At 40.2% G+C, this 21,035-nt stretch overlaps 1 protein-coding gene across 1 annotated transcript in view; it reads left to right on the plus strand.

Moving 5' to 3' along the window:
• Positions 1 to 21,035, plus strand: part of WNT2 (Wnt family member 2) — a 157,785-nt gene that overhangs the window by 31,291 nt on the left and 105,459 nt on the right. The window contains exon 2 of the mRNA XM_077265008.1: positions 13,819 to 14,054. Coding sequence (XP_077121123.1) covers positions 13,819 to 14,054 — 236 coding nt within the window. The remainder of the gene's footprint in view (positions 1 to 13,818; positions 14,055 to 21,035) is intronic.

The raw sequence follows: 21,035 nt of genomic DNA on the forward strand, positions 1-21,035 counted from the left end.
GTTCAATCTGAGTGTCCTTGTCTTCATAAACTCTAAACCTTTGGGTGTACCCTGAAGTACTCTCACACAGCTTATAGAGTTTAATTCCGTATCTGGCCCCCTTACTGGGCAAGTACTGATGGAATTTGAGCCTCCCCTTGAAATGAATTAGGGACTCATCCATGCAGATGTCTCTTTGGGGCGCATACACTTCAGAAAACATTTTGTTGAATTGTTCGATGACCGGCCGAACTTTGAATAAGCGTCAAAGTTGGGGTCATCTCGGGGAGGACACCATGCATTATCATTATAATGCAGGAATTTGTAGATGGCCTCTAAAGGTGTCCAGGTCATGACAATTCGGAACACTGGAGTGTTGTGTAAACATCAACATTTCAATATTGCCGAAGCTCTGGCTTCTTCAGGATCCCCATGTGAAGGACCAGGCCCTCGAACTTCATCATTTCAACTGCATCTGCAGTAGTCCTGTTAAAAAAATAATGAAACACGGTTTTGTACCAAACATTGATGAGTGTACAAATTAGTTTGGCCCACCATGAGGTTAACAAAATTCTCAGAGAAAAATACTTTGAAAAAGTCTATTTCTGTGAGGCCAGTGGTGTCAAACTTGATTCCTGATTGCGTCACAAAATCAGGAATCAGTAGCTCATGATTTCCGGGGTGCGAGGTCCAAACAGGGTCAGTAATAGGGGCACTGGTTCACCTTTTGCCTTGGGGAATTTTTGTGCTAGTTCACCTTCTGTCCTGGGGCATCTTCATGGCGGTCCAGCAGCACCTGAGGAGGATGAGGAGTCAGAGTCTGAAAAATAAAGAAAGGTGAGATCCTCTCCCTCACTGTCAGTGTCGGAGGCAAGGAAAGTGTATGCCTCCTCCACTGAATAGCATTTTTGGGATGAGCGGGACAACATTTTTTTATGTATGTGGTTTTTGTGTCAGTACTTTATTCAGTTGTGTGTGTGTGAGGGAGTGCTTGGTGTAATTTTTTTTTTTTTAAGAAAAAGATGAAAGAAAAAAGCAGCACCAGGAAGAAAAAAGGCAGTGAAAAAAAAGTGTAAAACAGTGAGCACGAGTGCTGATCCATGAACTGCGTCACTAATCAACGCTTGGCAGCTGCTGGATGTGTTCACAGAGGTGGAGCAAAGAGGAGGTAAAAAAAGTGAAAAGGAGTGAGCACGAGTGCTGATCAGTGAACTGTGTCACTAATCAACGCTCAGCGGCTGCTGGTTGTGCACATGGAGGTGGTGCAAATGGGTTATGGAGGGGGATAAATTGAGTTGGATTGGGGTGGATGAGGAGAGATCAGGTAGGGATAAAAAAAAACTAGTTGTCTTCTCTCTTCTTTCTTTCTTCTGTCTTCTATCTTCTGTGACGGGGAGTGGGGGTAAGGTGGGAGAGGAGGATTGGGGTGGATGAGAGATTAGGCAGACGAATCTTCTTGCGAATGTCTTCTCCTTTCTTCTCTGTTCTGTCTTCTCTTTTCTTTCTTCTTTTGCAGAAGTGAGCGATTGTGGTGTCACAGGCTTCTGTGGCACCACAAGGCCCAGCACAGCGCAGATCGGATACCGCGTCTGTACCTTGTGATTGGTGCGATTGATGTCATCGTCGATTGCACCAATGAGAGCTGGCTGAGGTGACGCTGGTGTTGCCAGGCACCAGCTTAGGATCGGTGCTCTTCCAGCTCCGATCCTAGGTAGGTCACAGCCAGTTCACAGCGTGGTCACACTGCGTCTGTGTCCTGTAATTGGTTCAATTGGTGTAATCGTCGCTCGCACCAATTAGAGCTGTGCAGGTCTTAGAACACCGATCATAGGCTGGGACATCAGTGTTTCAGGCAATCTGATTGCGTTAAACACTGAGAAATGCTGTGATTGGCTGTTCGGAATTGAACAGCCAATCACAGCGAGCGTAGTTGGGGGGGAAGGCAACACCCCCAGGATGACAACATCATTTACCCTGAGGTAAGATGGCATCAGAACTTTAACCCCTTTATCCCATTGTACGTACTATCCCGTCGAGGTGACCTGGGACTTAATTCCCAGGGACGGGATAGTACGTCATCACGGGGAGAGCGTGGCCGGTCGCCGCCGGGTGTCAGCTGATTATTACAGCTGACATCTGGCACTATGTGCCAGGAGTGGCCCTGACCGCTCCCAGCACATTAACCCCCGGAACACTGCAATCAAACATGATCGCAGCATTCCGGCGGCATAGGGAAGCATCTCCCTGCGCGCTTCCCTGAGACCCTCGGTACAACGCGATGCGATCGCGTTGTACCCAGCGTCTCCTTCCTGCAGGCCCCGGATCCAAAATGGCTGCGGGGCTCCTTCCGAGTCCTGCAGGGAGGTAGCTTGCAAGTGCCTGCTGAGAGCAGGCACCGGCAAGCCTCCCTGCAGTGCCTGCAGATCACTGATCTGACACAGTGCATTGCAAAGTGTCAGATCAGCAATCTGACACTATACTGTGATGTCCCCCCGGGGCAATGTTATAAAGTAAAAAAATATATATTTACATGTGTTAAGAAAAAAAAAATCCTAAATAAAGTAAAAAAAAAAAAATAGTTCCAATAAATATATTTTTTTTATCTAAAAAAAAAAAACACCAAAAAAACAATAAAAGTAGACATATTTAGTATCGCCGCACCTGTAACGACCTGACCTATAAAACTGTCCCACTAATTGACCACTTCAGTGAACACCATAAAACAAACAGGCAAAAAACAACGCTTTATTATCATACCGCCAAACAAAAAGTGGAATAACACGCGATCAACAAGACTGATATAAATAACCATGGTACCACTGAAAACGTCATCTTGTCCCGCAAAAAACGAGCCACCATAAAGCATCATCAGCGACAAAATAAAAAATTTATAGTCCTCAGAGTAAAGCGAAGCAAAAATAATTATTTTTTATATAAAAGTTTTTATCGTATAAAAGCGCCAAAACATAAAAAAGTGATATAAATGAGGTATTGCTGTAATCGTACTGACCCGAAGATTTAAAACTGCTTTATCAATTTTACCAAACGTGGAACGGTATAAACGCCCTTCTAAAAAAAAAAAATCATGAATAGCTGGTTTTTGGTCATTCTGCCTCACAAAAATCAGAATAAAAAGCAATCAAAAAATGTCACGTGCCTGAAAATGCTACCAATACAAACGTCAACTCGTCCCGCAAAAAACAAGACCTCACATGACTTTGTGGACCAAAATCTGGAAAAATTATAGCTCTCAAAATGTGGAGACGCAAAAACTATTTTTTTGCAATAAAAAGCGTCTTTTAGTGTGTGACAGCTGCCAATCATAAAAATCCACTAAAAAACCCACTTTAAAAGTAAATCAAACCCCCCTTCATCACCCCCTTAGTTAGGGAAAAATAATAAAAGTTAAAAAATGTATTTATTTCCATTTTCCCGTTAGGGTTAGGGTTAAGGTTGGGGCTAAAGTTAGGGTTAGGGCTACAGTTAGGGTTGGGGCTAAAGTTAGGGTTGGGACTAAAGTTAGGGTTAGGGATGAGGCTAAATTTAGCGTTGGGGCTAAAGTTAGGGTTAGGGTTGGGGCTAAAGTTAGGGTTAGGGCTACAGTTAGGGTTGGGGCTAAAGTTAGTGTTAGTGTTGGGGCTAAAGTTAGGGCTGGGGCTAAAGTTAGGGTTAGGGATGGGGTTAAAGTTAGGGTTGGGGCTAAAGTTAGGGTTGAGGATGGGGCTAAAGTTAGGGTTTGGATTACATTTACGATTGGTATTAGGGTTGGGACTAGGGTTAGGGGTGTGGTAAGGGTTATGGTTGGGATTAGGGTTAGGGGTGTGTTGGGTTTAGGGGTGTGGTTGGGATTAGAATTGGGGAATTTACACTGTTTAGGCACACCAGGGGCTCTCCAAACGTGACATGGCGTCCGATCTCAATTCCAGCCAATTCTGCATTGAAAAAGTAAAACAGTGCTCCTTCCCTTCCAAGCTCTCCCATGCGCCCAAACAGGAGTTTACCCTAACATATGGGGTATCAGCGTACTCAGGACAAATTGCACAACAACTTTTGGGGTCCAATTTCTTCTGTTACCCTTGGGAAAATAAAAAATTGGGGGGTGAAAAAATCATTTTTGTGAAAAAATTATTTTTTTTTATTTTTACGGCTCTACATTATAAACTTCTGTGAAGCACTTGGTGGGTCAAAGTGCTCACCACAAATCTAGATAAGTTCCTTAGGGGGTCTACTTTCCAAAATGGTGTCACTTGTGGGGGGTTTCAATGTTTAGGCAATTCTGCATTGAAAAGTCAAATGGCGCTCCTTCCCTTCCGAGCTCTGCCATGTGCCCAAACAGTGGTTTACCCCCACATATAGGGTATTAGCGTACTCAGGACAAATTGCACAACAACTTTTGGTGTCCAATTTCTCCTGTTACCCTTGGTAAAATAGAACAAATTGTAGCTGAAGTAAATTTTTTGTGAAAAAAAGTTAAATGTTCATTTTTTGAATGTGGTTTTGAGCACCTTGAGGGGTGCAGTTTTTAGAATGGTGTCACACTTAGAAAATACCCATCATATAAACCCCTCAAAGTGACTTCAAATGTGATGTGATCCCTAAACAAAAAGGGTGTTGTAAAAATGAGAAATTGCTGGTCAGCTTTTAACCCTTATAACTCCCTAACAAAAAAAAAATGTGGTTCCAAAATTGTGCTGATGTAAAGTAGACATGTGGGAAATGTTACTTATTAAGTATTTTGTGTGACATATCTCTGTGATTTAAGGGCATAAAAATTAAAAGTTGGAAAATTGCAAAATTTTCAAAATTTTTGCCAATTTTCCATTTTTTTCACGAATAAACGCAGGTAATATCAAAGAAATTTTACCACTATCATGAAGTACAAAATGTCATGAGAAAACAATGTCAGAAAGAATCATCAGGATTCGTTGAAGCGTTCCAGAGTTATAACCTCATAAAGAGACAGTGGTCAGAATTGTAAAAATTGGCCCTGTCATTAACGTGCAAACCACTCTTGGGGGTTAAGGGGTTAATGTGATCACCGCGACTTCGGTCATTGAATGCTTCTCTGCCATTCTCTTGATTCTATGATCTATGGAGATGGTAGTATTTATTTTCCTACCATGTGTTTTGGATTTTGTTTGCCATTTTAAAGCATTGAAAATCTTTTTAGCTGAATAGCCAGTTATTTTCTGCACTTCTTTATATATTTTCCCCTCCAATCAATTTATTGATTAAAGTTCTTTCTCCTCCGGTACAATGCCTGGAATTACCCATTGTACTCACTGAGCAAGTGCAAAACCAGCAAGTACAACATTTGCTGCCCTCCTTTAAATAAGGGGCATGATTGACAGCTGTTTCTTCACAGCATGAATAACTTCACTAAATTAACTCCACACTGCTATTACTTAGAACATCCCCTTTATTAAATGAGTTAATTACACCCAATTAGCAGCGTGAATGACACGACTGTTGATTCTGTTGGATGCCCATTAGTTGCTTACACCTAGTCATGAATTTTTTCCCATGTTGTATGATCTTTTCTGCCAAGATCAGTAATTAAACACATTAGTGATGTTAGACTGTTATTATTTTGCACATAACTGTACATGGGCTGAGGAGCATGTAATGTATGTGGAGGTAATATACAGGGGCTCAAGAGCACGTTGCGTGGTGATAAGAAGTTGCAGTGAGGCCAGAATGGGTTACATTGAGCAACAGAGGTGTGTGGTGGTGAAGTGAGTATTAGTTGGTTTTTTTTCTACGTCTATGCCCTGGGGTCTTCCTTGAACTCACAGATTAAAATTCTGTAATTTTTCTGTAAACTGAAATTGCAAGTAAAATTTGCGCAATTCAGGGAAATTGAATCTTGTCAGAAATGCTCATCTCTAGTAATAATAATAATAATAATTTAAATCATACAAATTTGTCTTGTCAAAGGTTTGCATGCTTCAAATGTTGAAATATGTAGTGGCATGTAAAAGTTTGGGCATCCCTGGTGAAAATTAATGTTATTGTGAATAGTTAAGCAAGTTGAAGATGAAATTATCTCTAAAAGGCCTAAAGTTAAAGATGACACATTTCCTTTGTATTTTAGGCAAATAATATATACTAGCTGTTTCTAGCCAGCTAACGCTCGGCACGCTCAGGAGCCTCATGTGGTAATGTGCGGGGACGGAGCCTCGTGTGGTAATGTGTGGGGACTGAGCCTCGTGTGGTAATGTGTGGGGACTGAGCCTCGTGTGGTAATGTGGGGGACGGAGCCTCATGTTGTAATGTGGGGAACGGAGCCTCGTGTGGTAATGTGTGGGGACGAGCCTCGTGTGGTAATGTGTTGGGACGGAGCCTCGTGTGGTAATGTGTGGGGACGGAGCCTCGTGTGGTAATGTGTGGGGACAGAGCCTCGTGTGGTAATGTGTGGGGACGAAGCCTCATGTGGTAATGTGTGGGGACGGAGCCTCATGTTGTAATGTGGGGAACGGAGCCTCGTGTGGTAATGTGTGTAGACGGAGCTTCGTGTGGTAATGTGTGGGGACTGAGCCTCGTGTGGTAATGTGGGGGATGGAGCCTCGTGTGGTAATGTGTGGGGACGGAGCCTCGTGTGGTAATGTGGGGGGACGGAGCCTCGTGTGGTAATGTGGGGGGACGGAGCCTCGTGTGGTAATGTGGGGGGACGGAGCCTCCTGTGGTAATGTATGGGGACGGAGCCTCGTGTGGTAATGTGTGGGGACGGAGCCTCGTGTGGTAATGTGTGCGGACGGAGCCTCGTGTGGTAATGTGTGCGGACGGAGCCTCGTGTGGTAATGTGGGGGGGCGAGATTATGTGTGGTGATGTGGTGGGGGGCCGGATTATGTGTGGTAATGTGGTGGGGGCGGGATTGTGTGTGGTAATGGGTTGGGGCGGGATTGTGTGTGGTAATGTGGTGGGGTGGGATTGTGTGTAGTGATGTGGTGGGGGGCTGGATTGTGTGTGGTGATGTGGGGGCGGGATTATGTGTGGTAATGTGGTGGGGGCGGGATTATGTGTGGTGATGTGTTGGGGGGCGGGATTATGTGTGGTAATGTGGTGGGGGGGCGGGATTGTGTGTGGTAATGTGGTGGGGGCGGGATTGTGTGTGGTAATGTGGTGGGGGCGGGATTGTGTGTGGTGATGTGGTGGGGGCGGAGCTACTGTGCAGGGGGCGGGATTAGCGAGTAATCACGATGCCTCATATATATAGATTTTCATCTTTTAAATGTTTTAAAAAATGGGCCAATGCAAAAGTTTGTACCTAGTAGGAACCCTTTTGAAAGTAACACAGCTTGTAAATGTTTTTGTTGCCAGCCAAGAGTTGTTTAATTCTTGTTTGAGGAAATTTCATCACATATTCCTTGGAAAAAAAAAATCCAGTTTTGCGATACTCCTGAGTAGTCTTGCATGCACTATTTTAAGGTCTAGCCCAGATCAAGGGACTGTGAGGGCCATTGTAAAACCTTCAGCTTGCACCTTTTGAGGTAGTCTAATGTGAATTTTGACGTGTGTTTAGGATCATTATGCATTTGTAGAAGTCATCCTCTTTTCAACTTCAGCTTTTTGCAGTAGGTATTATGTCTACATTAAGAATTTTGTTGAAATTTAATTGAATCCATTCTTCCTTCTATCCATAGAATGTTCCCTGTGTCATTGGCTGCAACACGGCAAAACAAAGAAGAGAAGGAACCACTCCAAAATACTGCACACCACTATACAATATAAGCGTATAAAAAGGCAAACTTTTATTGATACAACAATAATAAAAACATCTAAAAAAAATCCCACAATCCCCAAGATGATCCCGTCAGGAAATGGTGGTCAAAAAAAGTGCATGTCCTTAATAAATGTTTTATAACAATACAGAATACAATACCAAAATGGCCATATATCACATGACCTCTTACGTAAATAAATGTCTTACAGTAAAACAGGATTCAATGCGAAAATAACCATACATCACATGACCTCTTAAATCCACAGATCACCGATAAGCCCCCCGGGGTTAGAAATATAGGCAATGCACATTTGTACCCAGGGTGGAGAAGGTCCCGTCCAGATGGCTGAGTAGCCAATGCTGTACCAAAGCACAATGTAGTGTGTACCTGTATGCCAGAACAATGTCAATATGCCTGTGGTATAGAAGAAGTGGCACTCGTGCATATTCTGCCACAACATGTGACACAATCACCATGACTATACCAAACCATATGCAATTGAGCGTAATACCAAAATCTATAACCACAGATACCACATGCGAACGGTGTCTATAAAGATCCTAGGCACAGCCATGTAGGAAACCCAAGGCAATGGAGCGCTGCCACCGGGAGAGAAAATACCAGGAAGGCAGGGATCAGCGTGGGGAAAGACCCATGTGATATATGACCATTTTTGTATTGTATTCTGTATTGTTATAAAACATTTATTAAGGACATGCACTTTTTTTGACCACCATTTCCTGGCGGGATCATCTTGGGGATTGTGGGATTTTTTCAGATGTTTTTATTATTGTTGTATCAATAAAAGTTTGCCTTTTTATGCGCTTATATTGTATAGTGGTGTGCAGTATTTTGGAGTGGTTCCTTCTCTTCTTTGTTTTGCCATGTCACATTACCACTCTTCTGCACCCCTCCAAACTGGATTTATACATTAAGTAGTGCGCTGGTGTTTTCGTTTTGGTATTATTGGCTGCAACACAACCCCACAGCATGATTGATCCACCCCGTTGCTTAATGGTTGGAGAAATATAATGTTCCTGACATTCTGTGTCCGTTTTTCTCCACACATACTGTACCTTTGATCATTGTGGCCAAACAGTTGTATTTTAACCTCATCGGTCCACAGGACTTGTTTCCAAAATGCATCAGACTTGTTTAGCTGATCTTTTGCATTCTTCTGATGCTGAATGTTATGATGAAGACCCAGGAGAGGTTTTCTTCTGATGAGTCTTCTATGAAGTCCATATTTGTGCATATGTCTCTGAACAGTAGAACAATGTATTATAATTCCGGAGTCTGCTAAATCTTTCTGAAGGTTTTTTGCAGTCAAGCTGGGGTTCTGATTTGTTTTTTTAGAAATCCTATGAGGAGCTGTCACTGAAATGTTGCTTGATCTTCCAGATCTTATCTTGACCTCCACTGTTCCTGTTAGCTGCCATTTCTTTATAACATTTTGGACTAATGAAATGGCAATATGCAAACTCTTTGCTATCTTCTTATAGGCTTCTCTTGCTTTGTGGGTCTCCATTATTTTCATTTTCAGAGTACTAGGCAGCTGCTTAGAAGAACTCATGGCAGATGTTTTTTTGCCACAAGGTTAGAGGAGGCTGGGTTTTTATAAAGCTGGGAAATTTGTATCACCTGGCCTTTCCTAATGATGATAGTGAACAAACCATAACCCTAACAAGCAAATTAAGGTCTGAAGCCTTTGTCAAAGTTATCTGAGCACACAAACCTCCAACAGTGCCCAAACTTTTGCATTGACCCATTTTCCTTTTTGTAATTTTTAAAATGAAAAAAAAAAAAAAATGACAGTATTTTCTTTGCCTAAAATACAAAGGAAATGTGTCATTTTTAACTTTAGGCTTTTCAGAGGTCATTTAATCTTCAATTTGCTTAATTGTTCACAACAACAGTAATTTTCACCAGGGGTGCCCAAACTTTTATATACCACTGCACATTATGGTTGATACATAGACTGCTAGGGCAATTAGGGCTATGTATCCATCCCTGAATCTTGTGTGATTGTAATTTTTGTCTGTGTATATTGAATGGCCCAATTCATCTAGAATGTTGTTCACATCAGTCTTGATAAGGGAACATACTGGAGTCAGAGGTGACTGATTCATTAAATGGTGCACTCCTCTTAATGAATCAGCCATTTCTTAAAAGTGGCATGCGCCTCATCGCACATCTTATTCCAGTCTGGGACTAGAGAAAGATTTATGGTGTAAGGTATGATACAGCTCATCATGAATGAGACGTTTGATAGTCGCTACGTCACTTTTCACCCCAACGCTAACCATTTTGGCGGAGCTAGCCAAAACTGGTGTATAAATGCCAAAAGTTGCAAGATTTTTAGGTAACCTCCTGTTTTGCAAAAAGTTTGAAAGTGTTTAACTCCAGAATCATGGAAAATCTGGCGTAAACACTTTGATGAATCAGGACAATGTGTCTTAGTTTTTGGAGCGTTGCATTTCATGGAGGCTGAAATGTGTTTCCTACTGTTGCATGGAGAACTCAAAAAAGCTGCCAGCGAGCCAGAAATTGATATACAAGTAAAACTAGTTGAACTTTATAAATCAGTGAAAATGAAAATGTCCTAAAAAGTTGAACATATGTAAGAGTTATGTGTAAACTCAAGAAGCCTTGTTTATTTCTGTGTTGCTGTTGTTCAAATTGATCTTCATTATTTCTTCATTTGTAACCAATTACTAATTTATTATAGAGTTACCACCTCAAGTTACAATGTGTTCAACTTACTATAGTTGTCTAAGAGCCAATTAATATTAATGGGTTCTCCCATTGATTTCTACTTTGGCACTATGGTTCTTATAACATGTGCCTGTTATTGATTATAATTAGTGATAGGTGGACCCGCGGAAGTTCGGGTCCAGCTGGATGACCTGGACCTGACACGAATTTGACCATGGACCCAAAGGCTATTTAAATCAATGGAGACCCAACTTCAGGCTGTCAAATGGCTGTTAAATGTTCATAGTAACCACTAGGGGGCAGCAACAGGAAGCAAAATGTGTGTGAGATCAGGACAAGTGCCCTGCAAACAAATGTGGTTTCTGAAAAAAAAATGGAATAAAAAAAATAAAGTGGATGAGGCAAATAAAAAATGATGTGGGGTCCCTCCTATTTTTGATGACCAGCAAGGTAAAGCAGACAGCTGTGGGCTGCAGCTCTCAGCTGTCTGCTTTATCTTGGCTGGTTATCAAAAATACGCCCCCCCACACTGTTTTTTTTTAGTTATTTAAATAAATAATTTTAAAAAATAGCTGGGGATCCCCCATCATTTTTGATAACCAGACAAGGTAAAGCAGACAGCCGGGGGCTATTATTCTCAGACTGGAAAGGTCCATGGTTATTGGGCCCTTCACACCTTAACAATAGCAGCCCACAGTTGCCCCAGAAAAGGAGCATACAGTAGATGCGCCAATTCTGGCAGTTTGCCCTGCTCTTCCCGCTTGCCCTAGTGCGTTGGCAAATGGGGTAATATTTTGGGGCTGATGTCAGCTGTATAATGTCCGCTGACATCGAGCCCAGAGGTAAGCAATGGGGCGGCATCTGTCAGACACCCCCATTACTAATCCAGTAATTGAATAGTTAAGAACATAAAATAAAATACAAGCACAGGAAATAAATACTTTATTTGAGTAAATACTCCCTCACACTCAATCCTTCACCAATTTATTATTAAAAATGGTCCCACGAAGCTCCCAACAATAATCCAATTAGGAATAAAGACTCCCCCACTCGTTTACTAATTTATTCATTAAAAATAAATTCATGAAGTTCCGACAGTAATCCAAGAGTGTATTGTCCCACGACATCCATTGACTCCTATGGAATCTCGTTCTGAGAAACTTCTCAGAATGAGACTTCATAGTACACTCCCGTTCAGCAGCAAGCACAGAAATTCTCACTCTTGTGCCTGCCTCTGACCACAAATAATCCTATTGAGCCTCATTCTGAGAAAGTTCTTAGAAAGATGTTCAAAAGGGTTACTGACAGATAGCAGCAGGTACGAGCGTGAGAATTTCCATGCTTGCTGCAGAACAGGAGTGAACTATGAAGTCTCTTTCTGAGAACGTTCTCAGAACAAGACTCCATAGTATTCGATGGACGTCGTGGAGCATTACACTGTTGGATTGCCATCGGAACTTACTGTATTTATTTTTAATTAATAAATTGGTAAACAAGGAAGTGTTTATTCAAATAAAGTATTTTTCATTTGTGTTTGTATTTTTTTAACTATTCACTTACCTGTTAGTAATAGGGGTGTATGATAGACTCTGCCCCATTACTGACCTCTGGGCTTGATGTCAACGGACATTACACAGCTGACATCAACCCCAAAATATTACCCCACTTGCCAATGCACCAGGGCAAATGGGAAGAGTCAGGCAAAGAGCCAGAATTGGCTCATCTAATGGATGAGCTTTTTCTGGGGTGAAGCAGGTTGCTATTTTTAGGTTGGTAAAGACCCAATAACTATGAACCTTCCCAGCCCCTTTACCTTGGCTGGTTATCAAAAATGGAGGCGACCCCACTTCATATTTTTATTATTATTTATTTAAATAATTTGAAAATACAACATGGGGTTCTCTCTACTTTTGATAGCTAGACAAGATAAAGCAGACAGCTGAGAGCTGCAGCCCACAACTGTTTGGTTTACCTGCACTTGTTATCAAAAATACGTGGGACTCCAAGTCTTTTTTTATTATTTTTTTTCACATGGTGTGCTGTCCAATCACAGCCATTCCGATACTTGATGTGATACTGCCAGAAGTGCCCACACCGGAAAAGCTTGTTGAGTGGATGCGCTGCAGATTTTCAACAAGCTTTGTTTGGGCTGCCGAACCCAAACAATAACACGGAGTTCGGTGAGAAGTCCGTATTCGGAGTCCATGTTCAGAGTCCGTGCACGGACACTAGGTGTCTGGTACGGACCCTAACTTTAGCGTTCGGTTTCTCCCATCACTAATTATAATCTATGCAATATTACACATTGTACTCTTATTTTTTTCATCATATGTAATTGTTGTATAGTAGCGTATATATGTCTATAAGGTGGTCATGTTTCTAATTATGTTTAATCATGGAGTAATATGGTGTTTAATAAAAATTATTGATGTGTATCTTTGTGTGCACATTTTCTGTACTGCTTTTTTATCCCTCTTTATGATCATTATCGGTTCTTGTAGCACCCTAGTTGCTGTTATATTTGGTTGTGCATTTTTTTTTTTTTTCATCCATTTAATATTGTCACTTGAGAGACCAACGTATGAACATGTAGAACTATTAATCCTAACAAACTCGTGCACAATCAACAGGTATTGTCTAACCGCCCTATTCATCTCAATAGGACACATGCATGATATATGCACAATATCTACTTTAACACATGTCCTGATAGGTATTTGTAGATGAGACATAGTCAGTGTTGCTCACCTTCCAAAGTATAAGTGGGCTTTTACAGGCAACACTTTAAAGGGGTTTTTCCCATGAACAAAGTACATTTTAATAGATAGATCCTGGAATAAAAATTAGTTCCACAATTGATTGTGTTAATAAAATTTTTTCCTGTGCCAAAATAATCTTATAAATGTGCCCCTGCTGTGTACTGTGTAATGGTTGTCTCTGACCGTGCAGGAACATGGTCTGATCATACCACAGCTCCTGGGCTGTGGAGGAAGCAAACGAGTATACAGTCAGGATAGCATAGGATTGCAGCAGATTTTACCTCAAAAAAAGAATTAGCTGTTATCCCATACTGTCCTGTCTGTATATTCTTTTGCGTCCTCCGCTGGCCATGAGCTGTGGTATGATCAGACCATGTCCCTGCACAGTCAGACACAGCCATTACGCAGTACAAAGCAGGGCACATTTATAAGATTATCTCAGCACAGGAACATTTTTTACACATCCAATTGTGGAACTTATTTTTATTCCAAAATCTATTGATTGAAACTACATTTGCTTTTGGTAAAACCCCTTTAAGTTTGTGTGAATTGATGACACAAGAGAGGTCTTGTCTATCCTTATATTTAACAATGCAATTATTTAATTATTTGATACTTTTTTTTTTCTTTCTTTGGGCAGGTACATGGGGGCAGTTGGTTCCTCTTCTGCTTCATCCCGAGTAATGTGCAATAATGTACCTGGTTTAGTAACTCGGCAGAGGCAACTGTGTCAGCGCTATCCTGAAATCATGCATGTTATTGGCGTAGGGGTGAGTGAGTGGACAGCGGAGTGTCAGCATCAGTTTCGACATCATCGCTGGAATTGCAACACACATGAACGAGATCAAAGCTTATTTGGAAAATTAATTTTACGCAGTAAGTTGGTGAAGATCCATTTGTTGTTATAGTTGAACAATTATTTCTAATGTGTAAACTAAATTGTTGTATGCCAAATAAGCATCCCATGTAGTCCATATAGTGCTAAAAAATATTTGCTGTCATTACACAAATTACTTGTCATTTTAGCAGAGTAAAGGGATTAGGGATTGTCTCATGATGACAAACTCCTTTAGTATCTTTTGCAAACAGTATGGCCATAATAGAGGGGCATATCCCACTATACAATATAGTAGCTGGCAATATATTCTTAAATCCGCTTCTGTCTGCAACCAGCTAGTTGATGGAGGCTAAAGATGGCATATACATGGCTGATTGCCAAATTTTAAATGGTTTTCTTTGAAAGATATCCACTGAAAGGAAAACTTAGAGGCATGGTATTAATATAAACTTGTATCTAATATTTTATGATACTGACATGGCTGACATTAGCAGTATAATATGTGTTTACAGGATTTGCAAGAAGAGTTGCAGTGGGTCCATTTGTGACATATGAACACATCAGTATTGTAAATGGAACAGTATGCAGAATTTCCATGGGAGCCCACTTATTTGAAGTAACAGTGACTGCTCGCTGAGGATGTGGTCTTGTGCTTAACTAACAAAACACCAAATGTCCCAATCTGCCGTTAGATGCAGCCATGCACAAATTTTGAATCTTGACAAATTCATATAATCATAGAAAGGTAGAGTTGGAAGGGACCTCCTGGGTCATCTGGTCCAACCCCCTGCTCAAAGCAGGATTCAGTAAATCATCCCAGACAGATGTCTGTCCAGCCTCTGTTTGAAGACTTCCATTGAAGGAGAACTTACCACCTCTCGTGGCAGCCTTTTCCACTCATTGATCACCCTAACTGTCAAAAAGTTTTTTCTAATATCTTGTCTGTGTCTCCCATTCAATTTCATCCCCTTGCTTCTAGTCTTTCCTTGTGCATATGAGAAAAAAGATGATCCTTCTACAATGTGACAGCCCTTGAGATATTTGTAGACCGCTATTAAGTCTCCTCTTTTTTGCAAGCTAAACATTCCCAAATCCTGTAACCGTTCCTCATAGGACATGGTTTGCAGACTGGTCACCATTCTGGTCGCTCTTCTCTGAACTTGCTCCAGTTTGTTGATGTCTTTTTTAAAATGTGGTGCCCAAAACTGGACACAGTATTCCAGATGAGGTCTGACCAAAGAGGAGTAGAGGGTAATAATGGCTTTGCGTGATCTAGACTGTATGCTTCTGTTAATACATCCCAGAATTGCATTTGCCTTTTTTGCTGCTGCATCACACTGTTAACTCATGAACTATTAGTATACCCAAGTCTTTTTCACATGTGCTGTTGCTTAGCCCTATTCCTCCCATTCTGTATATGCTTTTTTCATTTTTATTGCCCAGATGTAGTATTTTGCATTTTTTCTTGTTAAAACCCATTCTGAGAGTTGATGCCCCACTGCTCTATTTTATTTATACCTTTTTGAATCCTCTCTCTCTCTCTCTCTCTCTCTCTCTCTTCTCTAGTATTAGCTATCCCTCCTAGCTTGGTGTCATCAGCAAATTTAATCAGTGTACCCTCAATTCCTTCATCTAAAAATCATTGAAAAAGATGTTGAACAATGCAGGGCCCAGGTCAGAAGCCTGTGGTACCCCACTTGAGACATTATTTCAACTGGATGTGCAGCCATTTACGACCACTCTTTGGGTACGATCAGTAAGCCAGTTATGAATCCACCTAACAGTTGCCTTGTCCTATCCATACTTAGTCATTTTTTCAATAAGGATGGTGTGAGATACTTTGTCAGATGCTTTGCTGAAGTCAAGATATACTATATCTACAGCATTTCCCTGATCCACCCAGTCAGTGATTCTGTCACAGAAGGAAATGAAGTTAGTCTGACATGACTTATTAGTTACAAACTCATGCTGACTCTGGTTAATCACTTCATTCTTATCCAGTTACTTACATACAGTACATGTTGTTTAATAATTTGTTCAAAGATTTTCATGGTATAGAAGTCAGTCATCGGCCTATAGTTCCCTGGGTCCACCTTCTTCCCCTTTTTGAAGATAGGAACAACATTTGCTCTTCTCCAGCCTTCTGTGACTTCTCCTGTTCTCCAAGAATTTTCAAAGATTATGGAGATTGGTTCAAAAATTTCTTCTGCTATCTCCTTCAGTACTCTGGGGTATAATTTATCTGGACCTGGAGACTTGAATTCATTTATGTTAGCTAAGTATTTTCTCACCATCTGTTTATAGATATTCTGGATTCTTCTATTCCTTTAATAGGACAGTGAAGATCAGTTGATGTTACATTTCCTTTCTGAGAGAAAACAGATTCAAAATAGGAATTTAGAAGTTTGGCCTTCTTAACATCCTTTCTTACCATTTCATCATTTTCATCCTGTAAAAATCCTATAGCATCTTTGACTTTTCTTTTACTTTTGACATATCCCCCAAATCCTTTTTTATTGCTTTTGACATCTCTTGCAAGCCTTAATTCATTGTCAGCTTTATCTAATCTGATTCGTGACCTGTAGGTTCTGCAGACTGCATTATATTCTTCTTTAGATATGCCTCCCTCTTTCCATTTGATAAACATTTCTTTCTTCCTTTTTAGCATGTGTTTAAGTTCTGTGTTCATCCATCCTTGTTTCCTTAAATGCTTCGTATTCTTCTTCCCTCTTTTTGGAATTGTTAATGATTGTGCTTTGATAATCTAATTTTTCAAGATTTACCATCTTTCCTGGACATTTTTGTCCTTAACTCATTACTTGCCAAATTAGAAATTTTCATTTTACTGATTCTTCAGAAAAGGGCGTCCTAATATTCAATTAAAAATGACAATTACATGATTTCCTATTTTGAAAACATTAATTTAACAAACACAACACAAAAAAAATTGGACCTAATTATAAAAATTATAAAATCTTAGTTGCTAGAAGCAAAAGATTAGGTTTCCCAAAAAAGGACATTGGTAGATAATGGGTTAAGGATATCCAGCCATTGGATCCCTCCAATTCTCTTTCTGAGTCCCTTAAATTCTACCTTTCTGAAATCTGACCTTGAAGTCTGAGTCTTCAGAGGTCTTCCTCCTTTAGTTATCCAAAATTCTAAAATAGCAAGGCTGCTACCTCCTTGGGTCCCAGCTACTCTTACCTCCTCAACCATTTCCTTCCTGTTTATAAGGATTCGATCCAAGGTAGCAGATCCCCTTATTTTCTCCCCTATCTTTTGGAAGATAAAGTTGTCAGCAAGAGAGGATAAGAATTTGCTTGACCTGTTAGTTTTGCCTGAGAGAGATTCCCAACAAATGGCTGGATAGTTGAAATCTCCCATGACCACTATGTCATATTTTTTTGAGAACTTGGCCATTTGATGCATAAAGAGTTCATCCATATCTTCAGCTTGCACAGGCGGCCTGTAGTAAATTCCTACAATGTTGTCCTTTCCATTGTTCTCTCCTTGTATTCTTACCCAAACAGTTTCCACAGAACTCTCTGAAGCTTCAATCTCTGTGCAGATATACACTTTTATAACATACAATGCGACACCTTCTCCTCGTTTATCAAGTCTGTTTCTTGCAAATAAGTTGTATCCGTCTTACCGTGCATTCCAATCATGTGTATCGTCCCACCAAGTTTCAGTAATTCCAATGACATCATATTTCTTCTCCTGTGTTAGTAGTTCCAATTCTCCTTGTTTGTTGCCCATGCTTTGTGCATTTGTATAGAAACATTTTAGTTTGTGATTGGTTTTTCTTCCTCCAATATTTTTATTATTAAGATTTTTTGTCTTTGTTCTTCCTTTCCACTTCTAATTGCAGAATTCTCAATAGTATTTGTCAGGTGTATGGCTTTTTCTGGCCTTTTGCATCTCTTCCCACATTGTTCTAGTTTAAAGCTCTCCTGATGTGTAGCAAGGCGACTTCCAAATACATGTTTTCCAGTCTTCGTAAGGTGCACCCCATCTCTAGCAAGCAGTCCATCATATAGGTAATTCACACTGTGATCCAGAAATCCAAATCCTTGCTTATGGCACCAACGACGTAGCCAGTTGTTCACCTGCAGAATCTTATTCCACCTCCTTGTTCCATGGCCATCCACTGGGAGAATGGAAGAGAAGACCACCTGTTCTCCCAGTTCTTACCTAAGTTTTCAAAGTCACTGCAGATGCTTTCCAGGTCCTTTCTTGCGGTGTCATTTGTCCCCAAATGTATTAGCAGGAATGGGTGGTCGTCTGTAGGTCTGAAGAGTCCTGATATCCTGTCAGACACCTCTTAAATTTTTGCACCTGGAAGACAGCACCTGGAATTCATTTTTATTTCCTGGGCTGTTTTGCGACATTTGACACTCATTTGGTGTCACTATAGGACACTGACAAACAATAAACTGAAATTCAATATAACCTGTGATTTATTCATTTAACCTTAAGCTCTTTCTGGGATTTTCGGTCCAGTGGGTGGTCATAGAGCAGAGGATTAAATGATTAAAAGACAAGTTATACTGAAAATTTTCTCACAAAAATATATATCAATCTGCTCATCTCCCCCTGCTCTATAACATGGTGCCTGCAGATTGGATAGCATTTTCATGGTACTAATTCAAGAATTGTCCAAAAATATCCTAGCTGCACTTCATATAGGTATACAACAACAACAAAGACTAGAACATATCAATACCACCGTAAAATAAACTGGGTATTTAAAGAAGTGTAACACCAATATATAAAACTAGAAATTTTTATTACAAATAAGTAAAATACATATATACACACAAACATTAAATACGGTGCCTCAAACAAACCAACAGATACAGATAAGGTCAGCTAGAACAGGACACATTATAATTTGATCAGGGTTATGATCATACAAATAGTAGGCAGGAAACGCTGTTCAGAGATGCACATAATTTAGTGCGCTCCTTAAAGTGCAAAGCGCAGAGCCTAAGCCGTGGATCATTCAGACCTCAATATACTCCATGGTTCACGCTAATTGGTGTGAGTATCAAACATTAAAATGATAGCATATCCCGTGCCCCGTACATATTACCTGCTCAGTGTCTGTCTCAATGTACTCTGCCGAGTGGCACGCTGAACCTTACAGCCCCGACGCGCGTTTCGCATGTGCTTCTTCCTGGACCTTATCTGTATCTATTGGTTTGTTTGAGGCACCGTATTTAATGTTTATGTGTATATATGTATTTTAATTATTTGTAATAAAGATTTCTAGTTTTATATATTGGTGTTATTTTACTGTGGTATTGATATGTTCTAATGTTATGTGAAGTGTTGCCCATTCCATGAGGGAATATGGGCTTGGGTATTATGCTTACAACAACAAAGACTAGTCAGATAAACTAGTCATAGGAAGAGATCCAAATTACCGTATATTAAAAACTTAAAGCTTTATTAATGATATATGAAAAGGTAGACAATTAGACACAAGGTCTACCCTGTAGGGGGAACTCCAGTGCCATCCTGCACAATGGAATAAAGACTGTACAATAAATAGCCAGGTGTGGTATTACAAATTCACATGTTCTGCTAGCAGGTACATATATGACATGAATCAATCAAATAAATCCCAAAAATGAATAACTTATAAGTACTGAAGCAAACAGATAGGTACACAAGATGGAGAGGCCCACTGAAAATACACATATAAGGTAAATGCGCTTAAATGCATAAATCAAAACACCAAATCATAAGTAAACGGTCATATTACCTTACAACTCAGGGGCCACATACTTTTACTTTGGTACATCCAGTACACGTTTGTGTTGTTCTGCACAGTAACATGCAGCCATTTTTATTTCTTTCTGTAGTATGAACCTATGAACACTTTGAAAGCTTGCATTTCTGGTACCAAAGTAAAAGACGTAGCATAATTACAATGTGATGTTACATAGCTATACTAGTTACATTTTGATTTTTATGAAAATTTTCACTTTCACTTTGGAGGATCTGAGTGTAAAGATCAGTGATTGTGGAATGTGAAACAAAACATGCGATGTCCGTTTTACCAATTTTTAATATTTTCATAGAATTACAGTACATAAATATTTGACTTTTGGTAACTATTTTACTAATTGATGAGAAAATGTAACCAGAATTTTCACTTTTATGATGAGAAGTTAATACAAATATGTGCACCATTTACACACACCTGTTGTGACACAGCAGGGAAAATGATCACTTTCGGCTGGGGTTCCTCTCAAAATATAATCCTTGGAAGCTTGGAATGCCATATCTGACTCCTAAGACCATGTTCCCACGGAACCTAGATTCTGCTTTAAATTCCACTGCTTTTTTTTATGCAGCAACTCTATTGCACTTAACAGTTCAAGCAAAGTTGATGTTATTTCCTGAAAACTCATGTTGCGAATTTGGTGTGTTATTCCCTACAGGGTTACATTTGCATAAAAAAGGGAAACAGTGTGAACAGGTTACTAGGGTGCCACAATGCGGATAATGATGATGCGGAAGTAGTTGACTACTTCAAAGCAGCTGTTTCTTTTTCTACCACAGAAAGGAAGTCTGACTATAGGAACATATGGTTATGCAGATGTATGGAAACACGTAAACACAATCTTAGAAGGAATGACACTAATAGCAATATAATACTTTTCGACACTTAATGCAGTATCTTATTTTAGGTTCTATTTGCATGAACTGTCTTAACTGTCTTTAACAGCTAAACAAAAAATTGATGTCTCCCTGTCTTAGCACAACAGGCATCACTCTCAATGCTTGGCCTGTTGTTGTTTTTGTAGCCTCTCAAAGTGCCTTTGATTGCTATTTTAGCTCTAAAGGGAGTCACCGATGCTTCCCGCTAGGACGCAAGTCCCTCATATGTGAGTCTCTTAGTACCCCGTGTGTTTGTCGTACTGGCCGCCTTCGTTCCCTGCACTGTATGTCTACACTGGAAGTAACGGCCCAGTTCATTTGGGTCTCCTCATTAGCATGACAGACAC

Source organism: Ranitomeya variabilis, chromosome 5 (assembly GCF_051348905.1).
Source record: "Ranitomeya variabilis isolate aRanVar5 chromosome 5, aRanVar5.hap1, whole genome shotgun sequence".
Classification (NCBI taxonomy): domain Eukaryota; kingdom Metazoa; phylum Chordata; class Amphibia; order Anura; family Dendrobatidae; genus Ranitomeya; species Ranitomeya variabilis.